Genomic DNA, 25,470 nt, shown 5'->3' with positions numbered 1-25,470 from the left:
AAAGAATTTCTCCCTCCCCGCCCAAGATCTCCTCTCCATCTCCCCTCTTGCAGCTGGAAACCCTTCCCCTTGATCCCATCCCTCCAGGCCCTTGTCCCAAGTCCCTCCCCAGCTTTCCTGGAGCCCCTTCAGTACGTGCAGCAGCTCTTCTAAGACCTCCCTAGCGTGTTGCTCCTCCACTACTGGCTGTCACTCCTGCACTGACCTCTACACTCCAAGGTCTTGGAACACACTTTGTTTGTGAACGCTGAGACATTAAATGAAGTTAAGCACTTGGGTCCTCTCTGTGCTGTCCCTGGCTGGTTTTTCAACAGCAGACTCGCATTTTCCCCTAACTTCCTTTTGGTGCCAGTCTACCACTACAAAATGTCCTTGTTCTACTCAGCATCTTTTGACAGTCTTTGCTCCAGCTGGGCTTTGGGCCTCCTGACACTGTCCCCAGCACTTGAGCAGTGCTTTCAGTGTTTGATGCCTGTGACTATTTCACCTTCTTGCATCTGGTCTTTGTGTTTAAGTTCGTTCAGAAGCTTGCTGGTCATCAAGCAAACTGCCTGCAAATGTGTACAGTCTTTCTACTTAGGGTGGGTGGATTGTTCCTGATATTTCAATTTTTTTTCTTTAATGACCTGCACCCCCTTCCCTTTGGGCTGTTTCTCAGGAAGCTGAGTCTGTCCTGAACCTCAGGATCTGTCCTTCCTCCAGATGCTCAGCACAGCCATCACCCAGCTGCCCTGTGACCATGCTCAGCACCTGGTTCTCCCTCCAGGCAGAAAGTCACCTGCAGCACCAGTGTTTGTGTAGGGAATTGACACCAGTGGTCTGGGAGCCTCCTGGATGCCCTGGCCAGCAGTCCCTTGGCTGGTGGACAATCCCAGCAGATGGACAGTTGAAATCTCAGAGAGAGTGAGGGCTTGCAAGACTTCCCCTCGTTGTTCATGGACAGCCTCCCCCACCACCTCCTCTTAGGCAGTGGTGACAGCCTCAGTGTCCTGCATTCCTTGCCTGGATCCAGGGCCTTCCAGAAGGCATCTCTGTGCTCCCACTTTGTGTGGCCAGGAGCTCTGTCACATGGAGACACTTCTCTTCCCCACCGCTCCTTCCTGAGCAGCCTGTGGGCAGCTGTGACCATGTCCTGACCAAGACATGCTGTCCCACCTCTCAGTCTGAGCCAGCAGAACCCTGCCACTGCAGCAGGAGAGGCAGGTCTTCATGTTTGCTGTCCATGCTCCGTGAACCTGAGGGAAGCTTCCAAAATCCCAGTCCACTGGACAAGAACGGGGATGTCCCCTATGGACCTCTGCTGACATACCTCCTCCATGCCTTCCCCTCCCCTCTGGGCCTGGGTCACCGTTCCCTGCTGAACCTGGTTTAAAACCCTCCTCTCCACATCAGCAAGCGTGGTCACCAAGTGTTCTTCCTGCTTGTACTTACAGAGGGGCTTCCTCTTCCTGGGGGTCTTCCATCCTCCTCCAGTGAGGCACCAGCATCAAGGAAGCTGAATCATAGCAAGCAGCATCATCTGCACAGCCAGGGATCAGCCCAGCAGATGGGTGATCTCCACACTGGGCCTTTATTGCAGCCAGAGGTTTTGGGGACAGGCTCTGTTGAGAACATGTTCTTGCTGTGTCTCCATCGTCCTCCACCCCAAAGCCCTGCAGTCATTTTAGAGCTGCTCAAGGCAGTTCCTGGATGTGTCACTGTCACCCACAAGGATAGAGCACCAAGGGGTAGTGATCAAAAGGGCAGAGGAGTCCCAAAGACACCAATGCAGGCCCTGGGGCAGGCAGCAAACCCTCCAGGACAGTAGATCTGGCTGGCACATGGTGTCTTTGTCACATGTTTGGTGACAGCCTTCTCTGTGACAATGACATGGGCCATGGGAATGAGGAAATCCCTAAATACACTTCCTCACTCTTCCAGCACAAAGTCACTTGCAGAAACACTGCAGATTTTGAGCTGAGGTGGTCCTTGAGTTACATCTTCTCTGTTTTCCCTCTTGAGCTCTCCTCTCCTTTTCTTTGAGCTCTCCTTTCCTTTTCCTGCAGCACCCACATTCTGCAGCCCAGGTGTCTGGGAAGGCACCAACCAAGTGTGGAGGCCTGGCTGACTGCAGAGCCCTGTGGGACAAGGATTGGTTTCATGGCAGAGTTGAAGCTGCCACCATCTCTCCAGGCTTATCTATCCCCTTCCAGTGCCTCCTGAAGGGGCTCCAGGAAAGCTGGAGAGGGACTTGGGACAAGGGCCTGGAGGGATGGGACCCTCTGAGGGGGAAGGGTTTGCAGCTGGGAGAGGGGAGATGGAGAGGAGATCTTGGGCAGGGAGGGAGGGAGGGAGAAATTGTTTGGGGTGAGGGTGCTGAGCCCCTGGGTGCCCAGGTTGCCCCCAGAAGCTGTGGCTGCCCCATCCCTGGAGGGGTTGAAGGTTGGAAGGGGCTTGGAGCCCCCTGGGCTGGGGGAGGGGTCCCTGACCATGGCAGGGGGGGCACTGGAAGAGCATTAACGTCCCTTCCAACCCAAACCCTTCTGGGCTTCTGGGATCCTTCCTCAGACCTCAGCAGGTTTTAGATGCTTTATTTTTTTTCTTGAGAAGCCTGTAGCTGGTGATGAACACTTCCAATGCAGTGCAGACATGGAGCATGCATGCCTGTGCACACAGATCTTCTGAGCATTAGAAACACAGATATAAATTTGTGGATATTTTGGTTTCAGGTTTGTATTCTGCAGTCCTACAAAATCATTGTTGCAAGAAAAGAAAATTGCAGTTAACAAGTGACCTTGGGGTCACCTTGGGGTGTGTAGGGTGGTGAGAAGCTGCTGTGGCAGAGGTGAGTTCAGCTGAGGAATGTTTTCTGAATGTCCCTTCTGCCTCTGGTGCTGATGTCCTCCAGTAGGAATTTTATTTGACAGGCTAAAAAAAAAGACTTGATGGCTCCAATCAAAGCAGGCAGGTGTACAGCAGGGCTATTTGAGGACACATTAATAAACGCAGCCCAAAAACTTGGGGGGAGGGAGATCTGCTGGGCAAGAGATCACCCAGTTCAGAGAGGTAAGGAAGGAGCAGTTTGATACTGCGTACAGACACATGGATCCCCTGCTTGCTGGAAAGGTTAGCAAGGGAAGGAGAAGGAAATGTGGTTAATTTGAGCTAAAGTGTGTAGGAGGTTGATAAAGCGAGCCAAAGAAAATATCAAAGGCCAATACGTAAAGATAATAAGAAATTTTAGAGCATTAGAAGGAAAAAAAAAAGAAGAAAAGTCTGGTAGAGATCTATTTCTATATGTAAAAGGTAAAATTGTATATTCTGGTGGGGGAAAAAAAAAAAAAAAAAAGAGAGAAATGTTCTGTTCTGAGTTTGGAACAAATCAGGAGGATGTATCAATCCATATGATGTGCTTGGAACAGAAAGTTTCCCAGCTGTAACCAAGGAGAAAGTGAGATAGTATTTGCTAAAAATAAACATACTCAAATTAACAGGCTTGAATAACATCTACCCAAGTGTCTAAATGAGCCTGGGTGCGGAGCTGTCTGAACCATGGATGCGAGCACCTCGAAATCTTGCTCATCTCTGAAATTTCCAAGAGCTGGTAGAGGGCTGCTGCTGTTCCAGTATTCTGAGGGTACAAAATAGGTGATTCAGAAAACAGAGCTTGTTTGGGGAGTATTGATGGGCAAAATAATGAACCCATTAATTTGCTGCACAATCAACAGCAAATTAGAGAATGAAAACGCAATTAATGCCGTGCAGAGCAGTTCCGGGGAAGGTGGCAGCAAACCCGCTCCCCTCTCGGCAGCACCCTGGGGCTGGTGAAGGTGAGGATGTGTTCACAAGGGTTGTCTCGATTTCCTTAATAACCGTGTGGCTCGTCTGTCAGGAACGGGGCAGTAAACAGGGTTAAGGGAACAAAGGTGGCCTGGGAGGGTGGCGGAGCCCTGCAGAGGCCTCTTTGGAGAGCAGCAGCTCAGGGGGTGAGGCCTCTTGGCAGCGTTGGACTCCCCCGAAGCTCAGCGCTTCTGTCGGTGTCTCCCAGTAGTGCCAAACCCCCGTGTTGTGAGGCTGCAGGTGGCAGAGGGGGCAGAGGAATCGCTTCCCTGCTGTGGAGAGACCAGGACCTCCAGGTCTCAGCAGACGCAGCCAGGGAGGTGGCTGGAAGCAGAGAGTGGGGCAGTAGGAGATGGCAAAGGACACGGGTGTCTCCAAGCTGGCTGTGTCAGCCTTGGGTGCTCATCCAGGATGAGGCAGAGGGGGTTGGTGTCTGCAGAGGACAAGATTCCCAAGTTGTGTGCACGTGCGTGTTCTGGTGGCAGCTTTGGCAGATGAGTAGAACGTCTGTGGTGCAAGGCAGAGTTTCAGGCTGTGGGATGGGGCGGAATTCTGAGACCGTTCACCAGCTGGAAAAAGCGTTGAGGCTTCAGGGGCCCATCTTGCTTGGGGAGGTGAAGCAGGGTTGATGAGGGGAGCAGCTCTGGTGTGTGGAGGTTTAAGTCTATCAGCTTGGAGGGTGACAATTCGTGTCAGATCTCAGGGTACCTGCAGGGATGGATTTCAGTGAAATCCCATTACAAAGCATATCTGCACCAGTACATCCTGCGCCCAGAGAATGTGATTGCCTGGGAAGGTGGGCAAGAGACTTCAGAACTCAAGTTCTCAGAAGACATCTTAGGATGTGGATAATCCTGCATCTTTTCTCCAGTCTGGGTGCAATGAGATACTGGAAGGGTGGAGCTGGGGATCAGAAATTCACAGAGCTGCGCTCTCTGGAGTGATGTCAGGGTTGTTCCTGTTGATGAAGATTTACCCATGAAGCCCCCTGAGTTTTGCCCAATGCTCTATGCATATGCTGGTTGATGGACCCACCATCCTCCTGGTGGATGTCCATGACAGAGCTCTGGAGCAGAGCAAAATCAGTTCAGGCTTCAGAGCTCGCATTCCTCCAAGTGACTCTGTATTCCTGGGACTGTGCGTGACTCGAGTGATGCAGTGTTGGGTCAGGCTTCTTACGTACAGACCCACACCAGATCCCACATAATGCTGGATTCTCTCAAGTCTTTCCTCAGAACTCAGCTCCCCCAGTTTTCTAGCAGTGCCATGCATTTCTCAAAGTGCTTCTTGCTGGTTAACATCACTGTGGTAATGAAGTGTTCCAAATGGACCTCAGCATGTTGGCTGAAGCTGCAAGGATAGTGCCTTTGTCTTCTTTCAACAATCAAATTCTGCATTGTCATGGCTTTATGTACTCATCACCATTAAAGGATTCCTTCCTTGCCTGGGGACAGTATTCTGCTCTCTTTTTCCCACAGCCTGACTTGAGCTGGGAGAATTTAATTTGTCCCAGCTCTGCTGGCACCGTGCTGGGTACTGCATGGATCTTCACACAGGAGTCATCTCTTTGAGGAAGCACTTTTCTCGTGCTGTAGAACAGCCAGATGTGCTGAACCCAGGGCACAGTCCAGTTCTCTCTGACCAGCTGCTTTTAGATGTTCCACACATGGCAGCTTTGGTGTTTCATACCAACATCACTTGTTGGGAGTTGTTGGACATGATCTGGGATTTTGATGACCAGGGTGACACAGCATTGCACTGAAATACAAATATAAGTTGTTGTTGTTGATTGATGATGTTACAGAGCTGGTTGCCCTGCTCAGTGGGTAGAGCTGAGTGATCCATGGAGTTGCTGTAGCCAGGTGATCTAAACCAAAGGTTGCCTGCCAGTCCCTTGATGCTGAGATTGGTTCAACCTTCCCTGCAGCAGCTCTGGTCTCTGTGTGCCTCCTTGAGCTTCAGGAGCACAGAGTCCTTGCCTGTCTTTTCTTCTGCTGGAGGGGTCATTGGTCAGTCACAGGGGGGGAAACATTAGTGCTATTGCTCAAGTCATGTGAGAGCTCCTCTGGAGTAATACCCACCACCCTAAAAATTTGTGTTCAAGAAAGATTAATTCAGGCTGGAACAGGAGCATGGAAAAGCTGCTGCATTGATCAGGAGAATGGGAACATTATCTGACAGACTGCTAAAGCTTTGGATCCTGCCCAGCTTGGAGGGATCAGACAATGTATTAAATGTCCTGTTGGACCAGACTGATGCTCCGTTAGCCCAGTTCCGTGTCCTGGCAGGAGCATTACAAGATGCTATGAATTAAGGAGAGCACCTGTGCCTGGCCATTTTGGGTGTTCCATTCCCTTGGCCTTCCAGCATTCAATGTCATTGTCCTGGGGATGGTGGCAGCAATGGCCCTGTTCAGTCCCCTTGGTGTCTGTACACCTTGGCCGTGCATCTCTCTGAGCCTTCTCCAAACAGGAGTGTCCTGGCCTTCTCCACCTGTCTGCACAGGGCAATTGCTCAATCCCCTTGACCATTTCAGTTGCCCTTCACTGCCCTTCTCCAGTTCCACTGCTTCATCCTTGAGCTGCTGCAGACATCACCAAGGGGCACGTGTAGGATCAGCACAGCCCCACATGGCACTGCCCCCCTTGCTTTCCATCCGCTCCCTGACAGGTTTTGTTGCTTTTTTGGCTGCTGCTGTACACACAGTCCATGATTCTCGAGAGCTGTCAGTATCAGCTCCAAGACTTTTCTGGAGCTGCACCCACCAGGCCCATGTTCAGCATCATGAAGCACATTCAGATGGCTCTTCCCTAGAAGCACTGCTTTGCATGTGATTGCATGGTGGCCCGTCTTCCACCCTTTGCCCTCTCCCTCATCTTGGAAGTCCTCCTGGAGTTTGCCAGCATTGCTGCATCCTTTGGCTCCTCAGAAGGCAGAGGCAGCAGTTCCTAATGCCCAGGTTCCACACAGTGTCTTCACATTTCTATCTATGTTCTTTTGGGCTTTATAGACACTTTCTGTGTCGTTTGATTCTTGATCTGTTGTCTTCTTCCAGGCCAAACCAGTTGGACTTGATGATCTTAAATGTCTTCTCCAACCAAGTCGATTTTGTGATTCTATGACAAGTTTTTCTTTGTTGCTGGATCAAACCCACACAGGTTTCCAGCACTGCCTGTCTGATCTTCCTCATTCCAGCACCTCTTCATCTGAGGCCCAGCAGTCATTTGGAGTGTTTAATTCAGTGGGCAGGAATCCCAGCTGCTGCTCCTCTTGTAGAGTCATCCCTGCACACCACAGCCTGGGATCAGAGCTGGTTTGTGTGTTTTGTGTGCATGTCCCCCCCGAGCTGCTCTGACACTGGGCAGCCCTGGGTGGTCGGTGTGGTGGACCGTCCATGCATGGGTCTGCTTGGGGAGGAAGGGGTTTTGCTGTGTTTGTTTTGCTACCTTCTTCTTTTCTGTCTTGGTGGTTTTCTTCTTCCCTTGGGAGGTGGTGAGGTGCTCCAGGAGCAGAGCCCGACCCCCCCTGGCTCCAGCCTCCTCTCAGGGGGTTGCAGAGAGCCACAAGGTCTCCCCTCAGCCTCCTCTGCTCCAGGATCAACACCCCCAGGGCCCTCAGCTGCTCCTCACAACTTCTCCAGACCTTCTCCTTGCTCTCCAGACCCTTCCCCAGCTCCATTCCCTTCTCTGGACACTCTCCAGCCCCTCAATCTCCTTCTGCTCCTGAGGGGCCCAGAACTGACCCCAGGATTGGGGGTGCAGCCTCAGCAGTGCCCAGGACAGAGGCACCAGCACCTTGAGCTCCTGGTTTGCTTCCATGGGTAGGAGCTCCCCTCCCCACAGGTCTGAACCCACTGCAGTGCCAGGCTCTGCCAGCTCCTTCACAGGGTTTATCACGCCGTGTTGACTCAGCGCAGCTTTGAAGCTGAAAAAGAGCTGAAAATCTTCACGCCATCTTCTCGCTGAGCTAACCTGTTTGTCAGATGAGTTCTTCTCTTTGTGTTTTGAATTTTTCAAGAGCAAGAGTTAGAGAAACTTCGCTCATCTGGGTGTGCAGCCATGGTGATTTGCAGTTGCAGGGTTGCAGGTATCTCCAGGCACCCGAGGGTGAATCGAGAATTTGCAGAAGTTGTTTTGCAGATTTTGCAGAAGTTGTTTTTTTCCCCAGGCATTCTTGCAGAGTACAAGCACCTGCTTGAGCAGCCTCCCCTGCTGTCATCTGGGCTGTCTGACATCTATTCTGCACCTTCTGGGTTACTTTAGCCCTTTGGCTGCTTTTTCTCACTGCTGCCCACGAGGTACTGGCTGCCCAGGAGCTGCAGGCTCCTGGTGTTGAGCCCCTGCCTAGTGTTACTCCACCTCCCACAGAAAAGGCCTGGAACCATGGGACCCACACTTTGAGGCTGTTACTGAAGGACCTTTCCTGCCCTCTGCTTCCAGCAGCAGCAGGGATGTTATTTTTTTCCTATCTCAAATTATCCCGACTCCCACTCCAAAGAGCAAGTGTTCCTTGGCAGACGTTGGAACCTGACCCAGCTTGGGCACATTTTGGCCGCTGGGGGTTGATGTCCTTCTGGCCAAGGGTGTTTCAGAGAGTGACAGGGTCGGGCCAGTGGTCTTGGGCAAGTGTGGCACTGGGACTCTGCCCTTTCTGCAAAATGTCATGATCTTGTCTTTCCTGGCTAGCCCTTAGTGTCCTGTGTTAAGCTGGGGTTGCTGTCCCTGAAGCAGCTGTTCTGTGCTCCAGACAGCCAAGGGGTGCCCAGGAGCACCCAAAGTGAGGGTCCCATGGAGACCCTGGTGTTCATTGCTACTTGATAGTCACTGGGTAATACCTGGTAGATACCAGGCTGTGAAAAGAACCTGAAAAATTATCTGGGGTCCATCAGCATTGCCCTGTGCCAGCCAGCCTTGACACTCCTCTTTCTCTTTGTGTCCTAGGTGAATGGTGTCAATGTGGTGAAGGTGGGGCACAAGCAGGTGGTCTCCTTGATCCGGCAAGGGGGGAACCACCTGGTGATGAAGGTTGTGTCTGTCAGCCGCAAGCCAGAGTCAGAAGAAGTTGTTCGGAAGAAGGGTAGGTGTGGAGTCCTTTGCTTCTCCCAACAGGGGGGGTTGTCACTCAGTGTCACCTTCATGCTCCTGGGTTTGCCAGGAGTATCTGGGCATGGGTGGATGGCCATGAGGCTACTGAGCTACAACTGGCAAGGAGGAAGGGCATGGGGGGAAGATCTGCTCATGCCAGGCATGGAACCCAGGGCACATGCAGCTGTGCCACACCAAGAGATGCTGGGAGGGGGTGGTGGATTGGGCAGGGGTAGGGGTTGGTAAGGCATAGCCACCGCTGCTGGCCAGGCTTCCTGCAGGTCCTGTCCCCAAGGGGGCTGCAGGACAGCAGCAGCTCTGTCCTTGCCTGGAGTGTGTGCAGTCAGTGAAAGCTGAAAGCTTCCTTCACAGCCCTCTGTTCCGCTCTGGGGAGACACCTCTGGGGTAAAGCTGTGTCCAGCTCTGGGGTCCCCATCAGCAGAAGGACACGGAGCTGTTGGAGCCAGTGCAGAGGAGGCCCTGGAGCTGCTGGGAGGGCTGGAGCAGCTCTGCTCTGGAGCCAGGCTGAGAGAGTTGGGGGTGTTGAGGCTGGAGAAGAGAAGGCTGCAATGGGGAGACCTTAGAGCACCTTCCAGTGCCTGAAGGGGCTCCAGGAAAGCTGGGGAGGGACTTGGGACAAGGGCCTGGAGGGATGGGAGCCTGCGAGGGGGAAGGGTTTGGAGCTGGGAGAGGGGAGATGGAGAGGAGATCTTGGGCAGGGAAGGAGGGAGGGAGAACTTGTTTGGGGTGAGGGTGTTGAGCCCCTGGTTGCCCAGGTTGCCTCCAGAAGCTGTGGCTGCCCCATCCCTGGAGGTGTTGAAGGTTGGATGGGGCTTGGAGCCCCCTGGGCTGACGGTGGCACTGGGTGGACTTTAAGGTCCTTTCCAACCAGTCTGTGATTTGATGAAAACCACTGCTGGTGCCTGTGGGTGCTGTATTGGGGAACAAAGAGCCTTCTGCCCTGAGAGAGGTCGGACTGCCATTGTTTTGAGGTGCAGAGGGGGTCATGGCAGAGCCCTAGCGCTGTTGTGTGTGGTGGGGGGTTGGGATGGAGAGCTGCCCCTGCTGCGTGTGGGGTGTCAGTGGGCAGAACTGTCCCTGTGGAGACTCGGAGGGGTCAGGGCAAGGCCAATGCCCAGGAGAGCACAGGGGGTGGCAGGGTGAAGGACAGCCTCCATGGGCTGGGAGTGCCCATTCCCTCTCTTGGGAATGCCGATGCTGGGAGCTGCTGGGGGCACGGCCAAGGTTGGGGCTGGTGGCCACGGGTGGGACTTGCCCTCCCACAGGGGCCCTGGGGCAGAGCCAAGACCTTCAACCCCCTACCATGGTGGTGGCTGGTGTGCTGGTGGTGGGCAGGGCAGGGCAGACCCTGGGGCAGGGGGTACCAGCTGTGAACGGCAGGGGCACATCTGGCAGCAGCTGGCAGCAGGGGCAGGCTGTCCCTTTCTGCACCCGCTCTGGGCAGTGCGGAGGGAACCAGGCTGCTGGGCAGGAGCGTTTCTGGGGGGCTGAGAGCCCTGTGCGGGGGGCTAGGAGCTGGGGGAGTGGGGTCTGGGTGCAGCACACGGGGCCTGGGGGGGCGGCAGCTCTGCAGGCTGACAGGCAGAGCTGTAATTACACTGTCACGGCACAGAAGCACGAGCTGTGGGAAAGGCTGAGGCTGAGGAACCGCTGCTGGGACCCCTCCCCCGGTGCAGCTCCACGCTTCTCCTGCAGCTTCCACCCCCCAGCCCCTCAGCTGCTGCCCACCGCGGAGCCCCCGGAGCTGGGCAGCCGCTCTCGCAGTGCGGGGCCCGGAGCTGAGCCCCCCGCGGGGTCCGTGTCAGGAGGGTGCTGGACCCCCGTCTCCCCTCCTCAGCTGCCCTGTTCGGGGGGGTGCTGGATGCCGTGTGGGGCTGACGCTTTCTGCCCACCCTCCCCTGGTGGGTCTGATGCAGCAGCCGAGCCTGGAGCTCCGGTTGCCACGGCAACGCCGGGAGCGTTGAATCCCGCTTTGTCAGCCAGCGAGGAGGAGGAGGAGGCGCCCCGAGTGAAGAGGAAGAGCCTTCAACTCGTCCCCGCTCCGGTGGGCTGATGGCATGCAGCATCCCCCGGGCCGGCAGGGCTAGGGGGTCCCTGGGGACGGCCCCGCGTCGCCCCGCGCCCGCCATGTGCCGACCGCCTCCAGCGCTGGGCTAGGGCCGCCCAGCATCGCCCCGTCCCGGAGCCGGCCGCGGAGGGTGGGTGGGCTGCTGCGTTTCGCTGGGGGCCGCGCCGAGGCGGGAACGAGAGACTGAGCTCAGGCCTGCTGGACTTGTTCCTCCCTCCTACCCTCCACCCATGGCGTGTGCGGAGGGGAAGCAGCCATCAAAGCTGTTTGCTGAGTCCCGCAGGCAGGCAGCCAGCTGCCTCCGACGGATTTAATCCGCGAGAGGCTTCCATAGCCCTAGCATCTCCGGTAGCTGCAGGGGGGCAGGCGCAGCCCGGGGACATGACTTGGACTCTGCTCCGCTGAGGGCTGTGGTGGCCTGGGCAGCCTGCACGTGCCACCCACGCCTGGGCGCCAGGGCTGTCCCCTGCTCGGGACCCCGACTCCGAGACCATGAAGAAGTTTGCTTCCACACGCAGCCTCAATAAGATCCTGCAGCAGTGCGACTCCTCATCCCGCGAGTACGAGGAGATCCAGGCTGTGGAGAAGAAGTGGCACCTGCATCTGGCCACTCCTCGTAAGTTCCTGGACAAGAAATGCAAAATGCCGTCTCTCTTCCTTTCAGCTCCGCCGCCTCCCAAGAGAGCGCCCAGCACCACCCTGACGCTGCGATCCAAGTCCATGACAGCCGAGCTGGAGGAGCTGGGTAAGGGGCAGGGGGCACGGTGCCTGCATGGGGGGGGCATGAGGAGCATGAGGAGCATGCAGGGCCATGCCCAGCACAGGCATCGTGCTCGCACAACTTCACTTCTCCCGGGTCTGCATGAGCACCAGGACCGGGCAACGCTTCCCTCCTGCTCCCAGTTCCATCGTAGCGGGTGTGGGGGGCTGAGAGCCCACTGCTGGAGGGGTCTGGGACCCCCCCCCCCCGTAGAGCAGGTTCACCCCTTCAGTGCTGCCTCCTTGGAGAGCGGGACGAGGCTGGGGGGCTCACGGAGAGGCTTGTCTCCCCCACACTCCCTCCATCGGGCTGCCCCTGACAGCCCCGTGTTTCCATCTCCCTCTGCCCACAGCAGGCTCCGTGTGCTGCCAGAGGAGCTGAGCTGCCCTCCCCCTTACACGCACACACACTTGCGTATGCACACACACTCACACATTCTGCTGTCACTACTGAGCCTACCCACGTTTCCAGATGTCTTTGGTGTCCCAGCTTCCATCGACATCTTCCTGTGCGCTCCTGGAGCCCCTCAACTCCCACGCCTGTTCTGTGCTCCCAGTACGCTGTGCTGAACCCCTTCAACCTCCCCTCCTACTCTGCCCACCTCAAGCCCACACCATTCCAATGGCTTGGGCTCCATCCCACCTACCAAGGGCTATTGGGGTGCAGGTCTCACCCCCTCCCATCACCAGCCCCTTCCCTCAGTGCTCAGATTTGCCTTTTTTGCCCCCTTTGTTCCCACTGCACTACAGAGGAGGGGGCTGAACAGGTGCTCTGCTGGTGATGGCAATGCCAGTGGGGAGGCTGGCAAGTAGAATGGTGCCCAGGTGGCCCTTGTGGCCCATCGAGCAGAGGAAGGACCCCTCCTTGGGGGCAGCCATGCTCCAGAATGCAGCTCTGGCATACAGGAGGTGGGGTTTGCCAAAAAGGGTTTTCAGGACTGACACAGGGTGGGGGTCGGACATGCTGCCAGCCCCCACCCCAATCATCGGTCTGTGGCACTGCCGACTGCCCCAGCTCACACTTTTGCTAATGTTTTTTTAATTCATATTTTTGCTGTGCAAAAACCTGTCAATGCATAGAGTTGTGCTTGCTGGCTGTGGCACAGGGCCTGGAAGGAGAAACCCCCCCTGAGAGAGGCAGGACCTGGGCAGAGACCCCAGCACCCCCACCCCCTCTTTTTCAGGGCACGTAAGCAAGGTCCATGACCTGTCTTGCTCTGTTCCCTGTGCTGCATCCATGTCCAGGCTTTACAGCCCTGCAGGGTTCTCCTGCAAGAAAGACATTGAGGGTTCAGGCTCACACACAAAGGTGGGTTTGGAGGGACAAGTCTGAGCATTTAAGGGTTTGCACCAGCAGGTTGTTGGCCACTGTGATTTATTTAATGCTGAACCCACTGGCTTGATTTCACCCAGGACCTGTTCCCTGCTTCTTCAGACCTTTAGTATTATTATTGAACCTGCAGGCCCTGTGTTTGCTGTAGCCATTGGGAGAGGATTCACAGTAGTCCTTTTCTTCCCCTTTTTGCTCTTCCCTTTGTGCAGACCACAAGGTTCCTATTTGACTTCTTGATTGCTGGTCCTGAAAGCCATTGCCAGCCGGTGTGATGGGTGTGATGGGTGCCTGCTTGCACACACAGGCAGCATGTTGCCTCCTTGAGAACATCTTCCCCAGCTGCACGTGCCCATCTCCAGTGACTGCCAGCCTGGTGTGTACCATGCAGGCGCCTTGGCAGAGCGAGAGGCCACCCCCACCATAGCATTTGGCTTTGCAAGTGCCAAGTGTAGTCGGGGGCACCACCACGGGACCACCTACCCCAGGGCAGCCAGGGCTAAGTGGGGCTGGGGACACCCTTGCATGTGTTTTGGCAAGCAGAGCTGCTGGGCTCGAGGTGTGTGGGGAGGGTGAGCTTGTGGAACAGGAAGTCACAATGAACAAAGACCTCTGCTGGAGAATATACTAAACATGAGTCCTTCAGGTCTCCCTGAGGATTTTGCATCTAGATGCTGCTTCTTTTCCACCTGGAGAGCAACTAGGAGCAGCAGCTGCCCATGTGTCCCAGGGCAGGGGTTTGTAGATGGTGACTGGCCTTAGACCAGGTGTTTTCCAGGAGGATCTAGTGGTTTGTCCCTGCTCGGTGGCCTATGGGTCAGGGGGATACTGTGTCCAATCCCACCACACATCCCCAGGGAGTACAGCACAGGGAAAATGGGGGAATGATCCTCCTCCTCCTGCACTTTGTCTTCTGGTGGTCGATGCTCCAGGTTTTACCAGGAGCTCTGTCTCTTTTCCTGAGGGGATGGTGGTGGTGGTGGAGGGGACGTTTCTACCTGCAGGTCCTTCAAGGGAGCATGAAGGGAGCATCAGCATGGTCCCTGGCCCTTTTTCCTTGAAGCCTGTCCTGTCCTGCAGCTTGCAGAACACCCCCTGTGCCCACAGCCATACTTGAATGTGTTCCTGCTGCATGTGGTGCTGATCCCCTTGGACACACATATTCCTGGCACAGCATCAGCCTTCTTGGCTGGGTGCAGGGGAAGCTGCCCTGGGAGATGTGCAGGGTGAGCAGGGAGGGGGAATTAAAACCTTTTCGAAAAGAGTTTCTCCATTAAATGCCACCTGTCCCTCCTCCTGGTCTTACACCTTCTGCCACCACAGCTTGGCTCTGCTCTCCTGGTCCGAGGGAGGAGGAGGAGGGCTCAGGGATGGTCCCATCCCCTGTCGGTCCCTACCAGGTGGGCCCTGAGCTCCACGAGGAGCTGAGGGGGATGCATAAGGAGCTGCAGCCCCCGGCCAGGCAGGGATGGGCTCCAGCACCGGGGTCCCATCCTGATGGGGGATAGCAGCAGGGCAGGGGCCAGCAGGCAGGGCAGGCAGAGGCTGTAGCTGGGAGCGCAGGCAGGAACTGTGCATGCCATTCACGTTGTCTTTTGTTTCTTGATTCCAAGCCTCCATGCGGAGAAGAAAAGGGGGTGAGTGAAACCGCATGTCCTGGGGCCCCTCCCCCCTCAGCCTCCCAGTTGGCACCCTGGGTGCACCCAGGGCTGTCCCAGGTCCCCGTCCCCTGGTTGTCACGGGAAGGCTCAGCCCCAGGGGCACTCTGGGTGCAGCCCTACGGTCATGTCAGGCTCCTCGTGGCACAGACACCACTGCATGTTTGCCCACCGTGGACCTCCAGGTCTGAATGCCCCGGGGTGTTGTCCTTCCTCAGTGTTTGCTCCATGGTGAAAACACTTTTCACTTTCCCACTGGCTCCCTAAGTGCCATCTCTTACATGTCAGAGCTCTGGAGCTTGGCCGGGTGAGTTGGCAGCCGTGCTCCCTGCAGGAGGGGACACTTAACCTGCTCTGTGGGCAGGGGCTGTGGCAGCTCCAGGGGCTTGCCCCAGTTAGCTGGGGGAGAGCTGGTTTGGTATTGACTGGTGGAGAGGGACACCCACCCTGAAGGCCACGTGATGTCCTTGCCTGTGGCACAGATGGTTCCCATCAGGCTCTCTGCATGGCATTTACACTGAGTGGTGTCCATGTGGACATCTTGTGAGGGACACTATACAAAGACAAGAGGTTCTTAGCAGGGCTGAGAGCCAGCAGTGAACAATCCTGAATGGAGCAGAAGGCTCATGCCGTGCCAGCACAGGGCTCTGCATTTCTCCAGCACAGGCACAGGCAGAGGGAGGGAGTCTGGAGGCCTGACCCCAGTTCTTGGCCTCCCAGAAGCAGGACTCCCTCTGTCCTGGTAATGTGAAGTAGAGAACTGCTTCCTGAGGAACAGGAAACGTGAGGGACCAAGTCTTCCATCATAACAGTGAAGACGTGAAGCTGAGTAGGGCTTATGAGTGGGAGGTCTCTGAGAAACCTCCCCATACATAGCTCCACTGTGCTGAGTGGATCTGTCAGTACCCAGATGTGGAGGCAATGCAGAGGTCCCATGGATCAGAATGATCAGCTGAAGGTCACCAGGGCTCTCCTACCACTGAAGGCAGCCATCTCCAAGTGTATGGTGGAGAGCTCTTGATGTTTTGGACATCCAGAGCCATCAAGATGGACCCATTCCTGAGGGCTTCCTCTTTTCAGGGCAGCTCCAGCAGTGCCTCATCCCTGCCCCAGCAGCCTGGGGCAGGCGGGGTCTGCTCCAAGATGTTCTTCATCTCTTCCAAGGGCACAGCAGATGGATGGGCAGCTGGTGGCAATTTGTGTCCCTGCACTCTAATGGAAAGAGGAATAAAGCCAGAGGTGGAGGCAGGTGGAGAGGGCTGAGCGTCACTGGGGCTCCCCTGGCAGCAGCATCTTCCAGAGGAACCCATGAGGCAGGTTTCTGGCACATGTTCCTCTTCAGAATCAGCCCATGGGCTGTACTCTGCTGAGGCTGGCTATGGGATGTCCCTGTGGTCTCCCAGCAGTGTGTGGCCATGAGGGATGAGTCAGCTCCTCTCCCATCAGCCTGAACCACCCCATGCCTCCATGGTGAGTTGCACAGCAGGGAGGAAGAGGAACCATGAAGGCCCCCAGAGGCAGGGATGGATTGGCTAATGGAGGTCTGTCTGGTGCCAGGCGTGTTCTGGAGCTGGCCTGAGCTGTTTCCTTGGAGCAGGTGTAGGTCTTTAATCCCAGGGTCTTGGTGGATAGCTGCCACCAAGGGTGCTGGCCTCAGAAGACACCTAAGTCCCCTTGGCAAAGACCACATGGTGTCTGTCCTTATGTAGAGCTTGCTCCTTCTGTCTGGGCTTCTCAGATCTTTGGGGTTCATTGTTAGTGTCTGTGACTCAGGAGTTCTGGCTTACTCACTGCTGTGGAGGTTCTGGAGCAGCCTCTGACTCGCATCAGCTGTGCTGGGGTTCTGTAGTAACACAGCCCTGATGTCCAGAGCTCCCTGTGCCACTTGTGTCACCAGGATCAGCAGATCCCACACCACAGTGGTGACATTTCACAGTCAGCAGTCAGGCTGAAAGGAGCCCAGGAATTCCCAAGCTGTACCTGAAGGAGGGCAGAACTTGTCAGCTTCAAGGGATGAGTGCTGGAGGTGTTCTCCCTGGGAGGGGGTTATGGTATGAAGGTGAAGGTGTGCAGTCATGATGAACACCAAGACTGAGCTGTTGGCTCCAGCACAGCACCCCTGCACAAGGACCACCCAGCTGACACCACAGCCCATGGACACATCAGGGCTCTTCAGGCACAAGTTTCTCTCTCACTTTGTCCCAAACAAATCCTGAAGTGACACTGATTGTGCTGTAGCTCTGTGGAGTCCCATGGACTCTGCATCACTTGTGGTCCCTGAAGGTCCAGGTTTCCCCTGACTGCTGTCATGCAGCTGCTGCTCACACCCCCACTGTGCCCAGTTACCTTTGAATCCCAGACTGGGATGGAAGGGGCCTTTAATGTCACCTAATCTTACCCCCTACCACAGACAGGGACACCTCCCACCAGCCCAGGGGGCTACAAGCCCCATCCAACCTTCAGCACCTCCAGGGATAGGGGCAACCTAGGCCAGGGGCTCAGCACCCTCACCCCAAAGAATTTTTCACTCCCCAAGATCTCCTTTTGCAGCTGCAAACCCTTCCCCCTGGGAGGCTCCCATCCCTCCAGGCCCTTGTCCCAAGTCCCTCCCCAGCTTTCCTGGAGCCCCTTCAGGCACTGGAAGGTGCTCTAAGGTCTCCCCATTGCAGCCTTCTCTTCTCCAGCCTCAACACCCCCAACTCTTGCTCTCATCCTGAATATCAAAACCAGGTCTGGGCTGAGGTTTGCTCTGTCCGTGTGAGGAAGGAGCTGCCCCAGCTCCTGTCAGTGCTGGGAGCATTGTCCTTTGGGTGCTGTCAGGTCAGACCCCAGAGCTCAGGGGTGCCTGCTCAGTGTGGTGTCACCATGCCAGGCTGTTGGGAGGCTAGTTACCCATGGTGGTGGGTGGGAGGCTACACTAAGACCCCACAACCTTAAGGAGGAAAGAACCAAGTGGTTGGATCCTCAGCCCTGTGCTCCCCTCCCTGCGGGGCTCTCGGCTGCTCCTGACCACCAGGGCTGGGGGGGGTCTGCCCGGGATCGGCTGCCCTCCCTCACCCTTTGCTTTTCTGCTTGGCTTTCCAGAGAAGTTGGATGAGATCCTGGCGGCGGCTGAGCCGGCGCTGAGGGCAGACATGGTGGAAGCAGACTCCAGGGCAGCCACCGTGAAGCAGCGTCCGACCAGCCGGCGCATCACACCCGCAGAGATCAGTGTGAGGGCAGAGGGACAGCACGGGGGGACCAGGGAAACCCAGGGAGGGGGACAGGGGCTGAGAGAGCTGAGGAGCAGCCCAGGCTGGGAAGGGTGGCACAGGGAGCCCTGAGCTGTCAGCCCAGCATGCAGGTGGGAGGTGAAATGGGGAGGAATGAGGGAACAGCAAAGCATCGCCTGCGGGAGGAGGGCTCTGGAGGGGCAGCTCCTGGAGCCTGGGAGGGAATGGGCCAGGATGGGGCTGAGCCAGAGGAGCTGCCATGGCCTGGCTGGAGAGCCACCTCTGGGACACACCACCCTGAACACAGAGCAGGCAGGCAGGGATGGAGCAGGCAGGGATGGAGCAGGCAGGAGCAGCAGGCAGGAGGAACAGACAGGGGGGGAGCAGGACAGACAAACTGAAGAGGAAGGGAAGGAGGGTTAACCCTTCAAGGGGCGGTAGCACAGGTTTGGGGACACGGGATGGGGCAGCACGGACCATGGTCTGTGGAAGGTGGAGGTGAGGCTGGGGTCTGTCCTTGTCCCCAGGGAGGTCCCCTTTGTCCCAGGGCCATGACAGTCTGCAGCTACAGGCATGGGTGGCAGGGACAGGCTCTGGCAGGGTGACAGCCCCAGTGTCCCCACATGCAGAGGGCGAGGGGACTGCAATGCCATATGGGGTCTTGCTGATATCCAGAATGGAAATTTACTTTTTTTTTTCTCTTCCAGTCCCTCTTCGAACGCCAGGGTATGGCAGCACACTCGGGGGTCCTGGCAGGAGCTGAGAAGCCCCACGTGTCCCTGCGCAAAGGAATTCCACGGACAAAATCTGTAGGTAAGGCCAGGTGGGGTGGGAAGGGCTGTCCCCATGGGATGTCCCTGCCTGCAGGGAGTTGTTCACCCTCACAAAGGTCCTTGAGGAGAGGCTGTTTGGGGCTGTTTGATGTGGCTTCTGCTCCAAGGCTTCATGGTCCTCAGAAACCTGAAATGCGAACACAGGTCAGAGTAGGGGAGGCTGGACCAGAGGTCCCTGGAGGTCCCCTGCATTTTCAGTCTCTCCACAGCCCTGCCAAGGATTGGGGTTTATCCCACCCCCTGTGCTGGCACACGGGGCTGGTTGGTGACTTTCCACCTGCCCATGGGCTGGGCTGAGCAGGAGGAGTGGGCTGGGACACACTTGAGACAATGGAGCAGGGAACAAAGGAATTTCTTCTAAGGAAAACTGGGACAGTCTGGGACAGGCACTTGTCTGCTGACTGTGTCAGCATCTTTAGACCCTGTCCCAAAGGCTTCACAGCGTAATTAAACCCCAAGTGTGCTGGAGGAGGGAGCTGGAAGAAGGAGGCAGAGTGAGCAAGGGCTGGTGGCACAGGGACGAGGGGGGGGGATCGTTTTCTTCTCCTGATTGTGTGGATCTGTGAGGTTTGGAAGGTGGTAATCTCATGGCACAGTGTTGGCCAGGTCTGGGGATGCCGTGTGGCTTCATGGAGAGCTGCGGGTCAGGAGGGAAGGGAGCAGAGAGGAAGGTGGTGTGCTGGGGTGGGGATTTTAACTGACTCTAAGGCATCATGAAATTCCAGACCAGTTTGCGTTGGAGGGACCTCACAGCTCACCCAGTGCCACCCCTGCCATGGTCAGGGCCCCCTCCCCCAGCACAGGGGGCTCCAAGCCCCATCCAACCTTCAACACCTCCAGGGATGGGGCAGCCACAGCTTCTGGGGGCAACCTGGGCACCCAGGGGCTCAGCACCCTCACCCCAAACAATTTCTCCCTGATATCTTAGCTCAATCTCCCCTTACGTGATAGTGATGGTGATGCCAAAATAAATCCTGTGTTCAGCACACAGAAGTGAAATAGGAAGTAAATTCTGCTGTGAGCTACAACTGAGAGCAGCACAGTCCCACCAAATGTAAAAATAGTTGAAAAATGCCTGGGTTCAAATTGTGCATTTTAATGTGCAGAACCACAGAACTGCTACTCATATATGCCTCACGTGGTTTGTGTGAGAGCAGCTGCTACCTGCTGTCCCACAGGAGATGGATCTGAGAGTGATGGATAGCTAATCAAATGTGTGTGATTAATCTGAAAAGCAAACCAGCAGAGAGAACCTTAAAACAAAAGAGTGGGTGTTTCAAGGGCTGCCCTGGGGTGTAGTCAGGCCCCATGTCAGTGAAGCTGCTGTCCTGCCATGGCACCTCCAGGCAGAAAGCTCCTGACACTGCTGAGCTGGAGGAGAACCCATCAGTGTGGGCAGTGCTGAGGTACTCACAGGTTGCAGTGCTGCTGAGGTACCTGGTAGAAAAGGAGCAGGAGACTGCTGTGGTGCAGGAGCACCAGAGCACCACCAGGGACTTGCTGGAGTTGGAGTAACCAGTTAATTTTGTCACGAAGGTAAAACTGATCATGTGGGATGGGACTCATCCAACCTTGCATGTTACCAATGCAGAAATCTCCATACGAGCAAGGTACAAAGGAACCTGCTGTGGTGGCCAGAGGGAAACAGGCACTTTTAGCAAGATTTAGCTCATGTTTTAATCTTTGGGGGTGTTGGGTGATGAAAAAATTAACGAGCCAGCAAAGTGTGCTGGCAGCCCAGAAACCACCCATGTCCTGTGCTGCTTCCCAGCAGTGTGAGCAGCAGGGACAGGGAGGGGATTGTCCCCTCTGGGGAGACCCCCCTGGGGTAAAGCTGTGTCCAGGTCTGGGGTCCCCATCAGCAGAAGGACACGGAGCTGTTGGAGCCAGTGCAGAGGAGGCCCTGGATATGATGCAAGGGGCAGGTTGGATGGGGCTTGGAGCAGCCTGGTCTAGTGGGAGGTTGTTGCATTAAAGGGCAAAGTAATTTGGCAGAAAGTGCACCACCACCCATGTGGTGTTCTGGCTTATCCTCAGGTCTCAGGGGGGCAGGAGTGGCTGGGCTTAGAGTCTGGGTGATACCCTACTGTATTACTAGTCCATTCATGTTTGAGATACTGAACTGTCCCGGTTATGGATGCAGTGATAACATGACCCAGTGCCAGGCTGGTGCACTCCAGGAGCTGGCATGGCCAAACCTGGGGAGTTTGGTGTCTTTCAGAGAAGTCTCTCAGGGCTTCTGAAAGCCCAGTGCATTCATTGCAGCACCAGGTGCTCCAGCTTTGCTAAAGTCAGTGCCTGCAAAGCACCTGCAAGTACTGAGGCTGTGAGTAATGCAGCCTGGCTACAAACACCTTAAGTTATTAAGTGGCTCTAGAGAGATTTCTGAGTTTCCCAGGGGGGCTCTTGTTGGACTCTCACCAACACACAGCCCCGTGGGGATGAGGGGGGCTCAGCCCATCCACTGCTCTCAGAGGTCAGGGCTGGTCTGCAGGGTCTCTACTCTGTGGTGGTGTCTGCCCTGACATCCTTTACCTCTTAGGCCACTTTATTTGGTGTTTACCTCTCAGGTGGAGCTTGAGTGACTCTGGTCATTCCTACCTTTGTCATGATTGGTCCAAAATTCTCTCTCTTTGCATTTAAAGGTAGAGACTAGAGAAAATTCAGAGGGCAGGTCACAGCTTGGAGGTGGGTGGCTTTGGGGTGGAGATGTGTTCTGGGACTCTAATGAGATTATCACAGAATTGCCTTGCTTGGAAAAGACCTTTAAGATCATGAAGTCTAACCATTAACCTGATACTCACAAGACTAGCTGAGCCATATCCCTGAGCACTATGTCTGTATGACTTAAACCCCTCCAGAGATGGGCAGCCTGTCCCAATGCCCAATAACCCTTTCAGTGAAGGAACTCTTCCTAACATCCAATCTAAACCTCACCTGGCACAATTTGAGGCCATTGCCTCTTGTCCTGTCACCTGCAACTCAAAATTCTAATGAGCAAAGTTCACCAATAGGACAGTGTTTTGTCCAAAGGGGACAGGTGGTTGGCCCAGGTATCAGTTATGCAGCTGGATCCTCATGATATGACAGAGCCTGGCTGGGGTGTCTCCACTCCACCCTCCCTGCAGTTGCACCCAGAGCCAACACACCAAGCTGCCCTGTCCTGCCCTGTCCTGTCCTGCCCTGGCCTGCCAACATCTTGGGTTGCTGGGGGATCTCCCGTGGCACAGACTCTTTGCAGGTCAGCTGCATCCCACCCAGAAAGGTTCCTCAGGGCTGTACCTTTCCTTACAGTGTGAATATCAAGTTAATTTCTAAGTCATCTCCAGCAATTATTCCAGAGGTGTCCCTGCCCGTGGGGGGGGGTTTGCTGGGGAGGCATTGGGACTAAATGAGCTTTAAGGTCCCTTCCAACACAAACCATCCTCTGATCTCAGAGCTGAAGGTGCCCGTGAGCCATAAGGGCCATACAGACCAGTGTGCCCTGGCCAGGGGTGTCTGAAATGCACACTTCTTTGCACACTGTGTCCTAGGTGTTTGTTTTATGTGCGGGAAGGTTTGTGAAAATGCTTCTAAGAGGAAATTGTTCAAGCCACAAACAGCTGGAAATCATACTAAGGGTGACCTATTGTATGAAATAGCATCTTCATCAGTTATAGATCATAAACCTGGCAAGTGTTTATTAAATATTAAATTCTTGCCCTCAAAAAGCTCTTTTTTTGGGGTGTGAAAGCAGAGCCAGTGCCTCAGGAAGACCCTCGAAACCTTCACCTCGGGGTGTGACACTCCTGCAGGTTGTACCACTGGGGATCTGTATGCCCAGAGCTGTGAGAAGGGGAGGGTCGAATTGCAGGGTTTATACAGCTGTAAAGTTGGTTGGGTTGTGCGAAGGGTTTGTCTGCTCATAGTCCCAGGTGTAGCATCCCAGGTAGGTCTTTTTTGGTCAGCACTAGAGCACTGAGCCCCTGGTCCTTGCAGGGGATTCCCAGGCACTGGAGTTGCAGCATGGGGAGTAGAACCACCAGGTTTAATCTGCATCAGGGATGGTGAAAAGCAGAGCTGGAGATGCCCTGTTGGAGAAGGACCCAGCACAACTCAGCATTAAACACAAATCACAGGCAGCTCTTGGCTGTGCTCAGTCCAGGAGGGGCAGGGTCTGTCTGCTGTGAAGGGAGCAGCTCCTGGGGAGGAGGGCTCAGCAGCTCCTTGTTCCCAGGTTTCCTTCCACACTGCACACCCGCAGCTGGGGCTCTTAGAAACCAGCTAATTCCTGTGGAATTCCAGATGAGCTAAAATGGAAAGCAGCCCAGCAGGAGAAATTGGGTTGCAATTGGCTTGTTTTAGAAGTCCTTCTTGAGCTGTCATCTCACACCCACAGTGACAGGCTCATGCGCGGTACAGTCAGTTGATTTCATGTTAAAATTTGCTACTAAGAGCAAGTAACTAGATGGAAAACAAGCAGGGGTTGGCTGGTTGGTTTGGTTCTTTGGTGAGGTGCTCTGAATTATTTGCATAGTACACAATTGGCTCAGGCTCCAGGGGACTTGTGACAAAAGATCAAAGCCTCTCATGTTTGCATCGAAAAATTTCTTGAGAGAAAGGTAGTTAACCCTCAGCTGGCTACAAAGAAAGCAGAACAGAGGAAACATTTCAACAAAAATGTGAAGATGAGAAACGTGTTGCAGCGGGGAGATTGACAGAGAAGAAAAACTCTTGTCAAACTTCCAAGATAGCTGCTGTGCCATCTGCTCCAGCACCAGAACCTAAAAACACTTGGAAGTCTGCGGAGCCGTTGCAGTGTCCGCTGGGGCTGAGCAAAGTCCCCCAGATGTCGGCGGTGGCTTTGCAGGGGTGGCAGCAGCTTCTGTCCCCCTGTCACTGAGGGACACTGAGGGCTGCAGGTGGCAGCTGCACTTCACCTTGTCACTGCCAGGGTGATGTGGTGTCCCAGGGGATGCTCCTCCTGCTGCAGCAGCTCGGGGCTGGGGGGGCACCCTTGGCTGCATGGGGGTCTGCTGTGAACAAAGCTGCAGCACCCAGCACCCTCCTGCTCCATCCCGGGGGGGTGGGAGCTGCTCTGCCCCTGTGCGGGGGCAGCAAGGGTGGGAGGGGTGAGGGGTGCTCTGGAGCCGCCTCGTTAGCGAGCCCAAATTAATGTGCAGAGTTAGATTCTCACGGGGATTGAGGCTGTTATGGCAACGGGCCCAGCAGCATCATGGAGAGGTTTTGTGTTCTCTGTGGGGACTGCCAGCATCAGGAGCTCGCTATGTGCTGCAGAGGGGGACAGGAGCTGGTGGCATTGCTGAGCTGGGGCCTGCACCAGGGCTCCCAGTTCAGACCAGTTACTGTGAGTGCTCAGAGGCAGGATCCACTGGTCCTTGCTGGTTACCAGAGACTGTGTTTTGACTTGCTCTCTTTATTCCTGCATGTGCTGGCCTGTGTGTTTTGATCCTGGTGATGCCTTGTTGCTGTTGGTAGAAAGACCTTTGGGATCATGGAGTCCAACCACAAACCCAGCACTGCCAGGGCCACCACTGCCCCACGTCCCTCATCCCCACATCCCCACGGCTCTGAAACCCCCCCAGGGATGATGGGGACTCCAGCCCTGCCCTGGGCAGCCTGGGCCAGGCCCTGACAACCCTTTCCAGGCAGAAATTCTTCCCCAGCTCCAACCTAAACCTCCCCTGGCACAACTTGAGTTGTGCCAAAAGTTCCTCTTGTCCCATCCCTTGTTCCTTGGGAGCAGAGCCCGACCCCCCCTGGCTCCAACCTCCTCTCAGGGGGTTGCAGAGAGCCACAAGGTCTCCCCTCAGCCTCCTCTGCTCCAGGATCAACACCCCCAGGGCCCTCAGCTGCTCCTCACAACTTCTCCATCCCTTCTCCTTGCTCTCCAGACCCTTCCCCAGCTCCATTCCCTTCTCTGGACACTCTCCAGACCCTCAGTGTCCTGGTCCTGAGGGGCCCAGAACTGACCCCAGGACTGCAGCATATGCTGTGTGAAGAGACTGTATCTGCTCTTTGAAGAGAACTGAGAGACAAAATCTCTCTGGCCATTAACAAAGAAACAGGTTTGTTTGGTGGTCGCTGGATTTTCATCTTCCAGTTGTGGCAGTGGATCTGGAGCAGGCAGAGTGAGAGATCATGGACAGCACACAGAGGGTTTTCCCTTTAGTGGTGGACAGATCTTTCCTCAGAGGTCAGCCCCTTCCCATTATCCCTCTGCAGAGCTTGGGACAGCTCAGCCAGGTTGGCAGCCCAGGGATGGGGTGGATGAGGGAGGTCTGGAGGAGGGGGGGCACTCAGCAGTGTTCCCGTGGCAGGCAGAGTGCTGATAACTGCTGTGCTGAGATCTGAGGGAATGGAAGGAGGATCTAGGACAGATGTAAAGGAGCTGCCTTCCCCTGGGGCCATGCTGCCTGCTGGAGAGGATCTGGCTGAGCCTTTTCTTGCAGGCAGACATCCCTGTCTGATGGGACAGAGCTGCTCTGGGTGCCCCCAAGCTGTGCCCAGGTCTCTGAGTGCTGCAGGGGTTGGTCAGGCTCCTGCTCCTGTTCCCACCCCTGTTCCCATTCCTGTTCCTGCTCCTGCCCCTGCCCAGGGCTGCCCTTGCCCAACACAGCATTTAGCAGCAGGCAAGCGGTGAGATAAAAGGGAGAACTGAACATATTTACAACAAGGGATTGACT

The 25,470-nt window shown here is 55.5% G+C and overlaps 1 protein-coding gene across 1 annotated transcript in view; it reads left to right on the top strand.

Annotated features, from left to right (window-relative positions):
• Positions 1-25,470, top strand: part of SHANK3 (SH3 and multiple ankyrin repeat domains 3) — a 289,287-nt gene that overhangs the window by 236,579 nt on the left and 27,238 nt on the right. Inside the window, exons 18-21 of the mRNA XM_030456676.1 lie at positions 8,760-8,895; positions 11,657-11,737; positions 17,824-17,951; positions 18,659-18,764. Coding sequence (XP_030312536.1) covers positions 8,760-8,895; positions 11,657-11,737; positions 17,824-17,951; positions 18,659-18,764 — 451 coding nt within the window. The remainder of the gene's footprint in view (positions 1-8,759; positions 8,896-11,656; positions 11,738-17,823; positions 17,952-18,658; positions 18,765-25,470) is intronic.

Source organism: Calypte anna, chromosome 10 (genome assembly GCF_003957555.1).
Source record: "Calypte anna isolate BGI_N300 chromosome 10, bCalAnn1_v1.p, whole genome shotgun sequence".
NCBI lineage: Eukaryota > Metazoa > Chordata > Aves > Apodiformes > Trochilidae > Calypte > Calypte anna.
The sequence above is the reverse complement of the archived record's forward strand: the minus strand, read 5'-3'. Positions and strand labels throughout refer to the sequence as shown.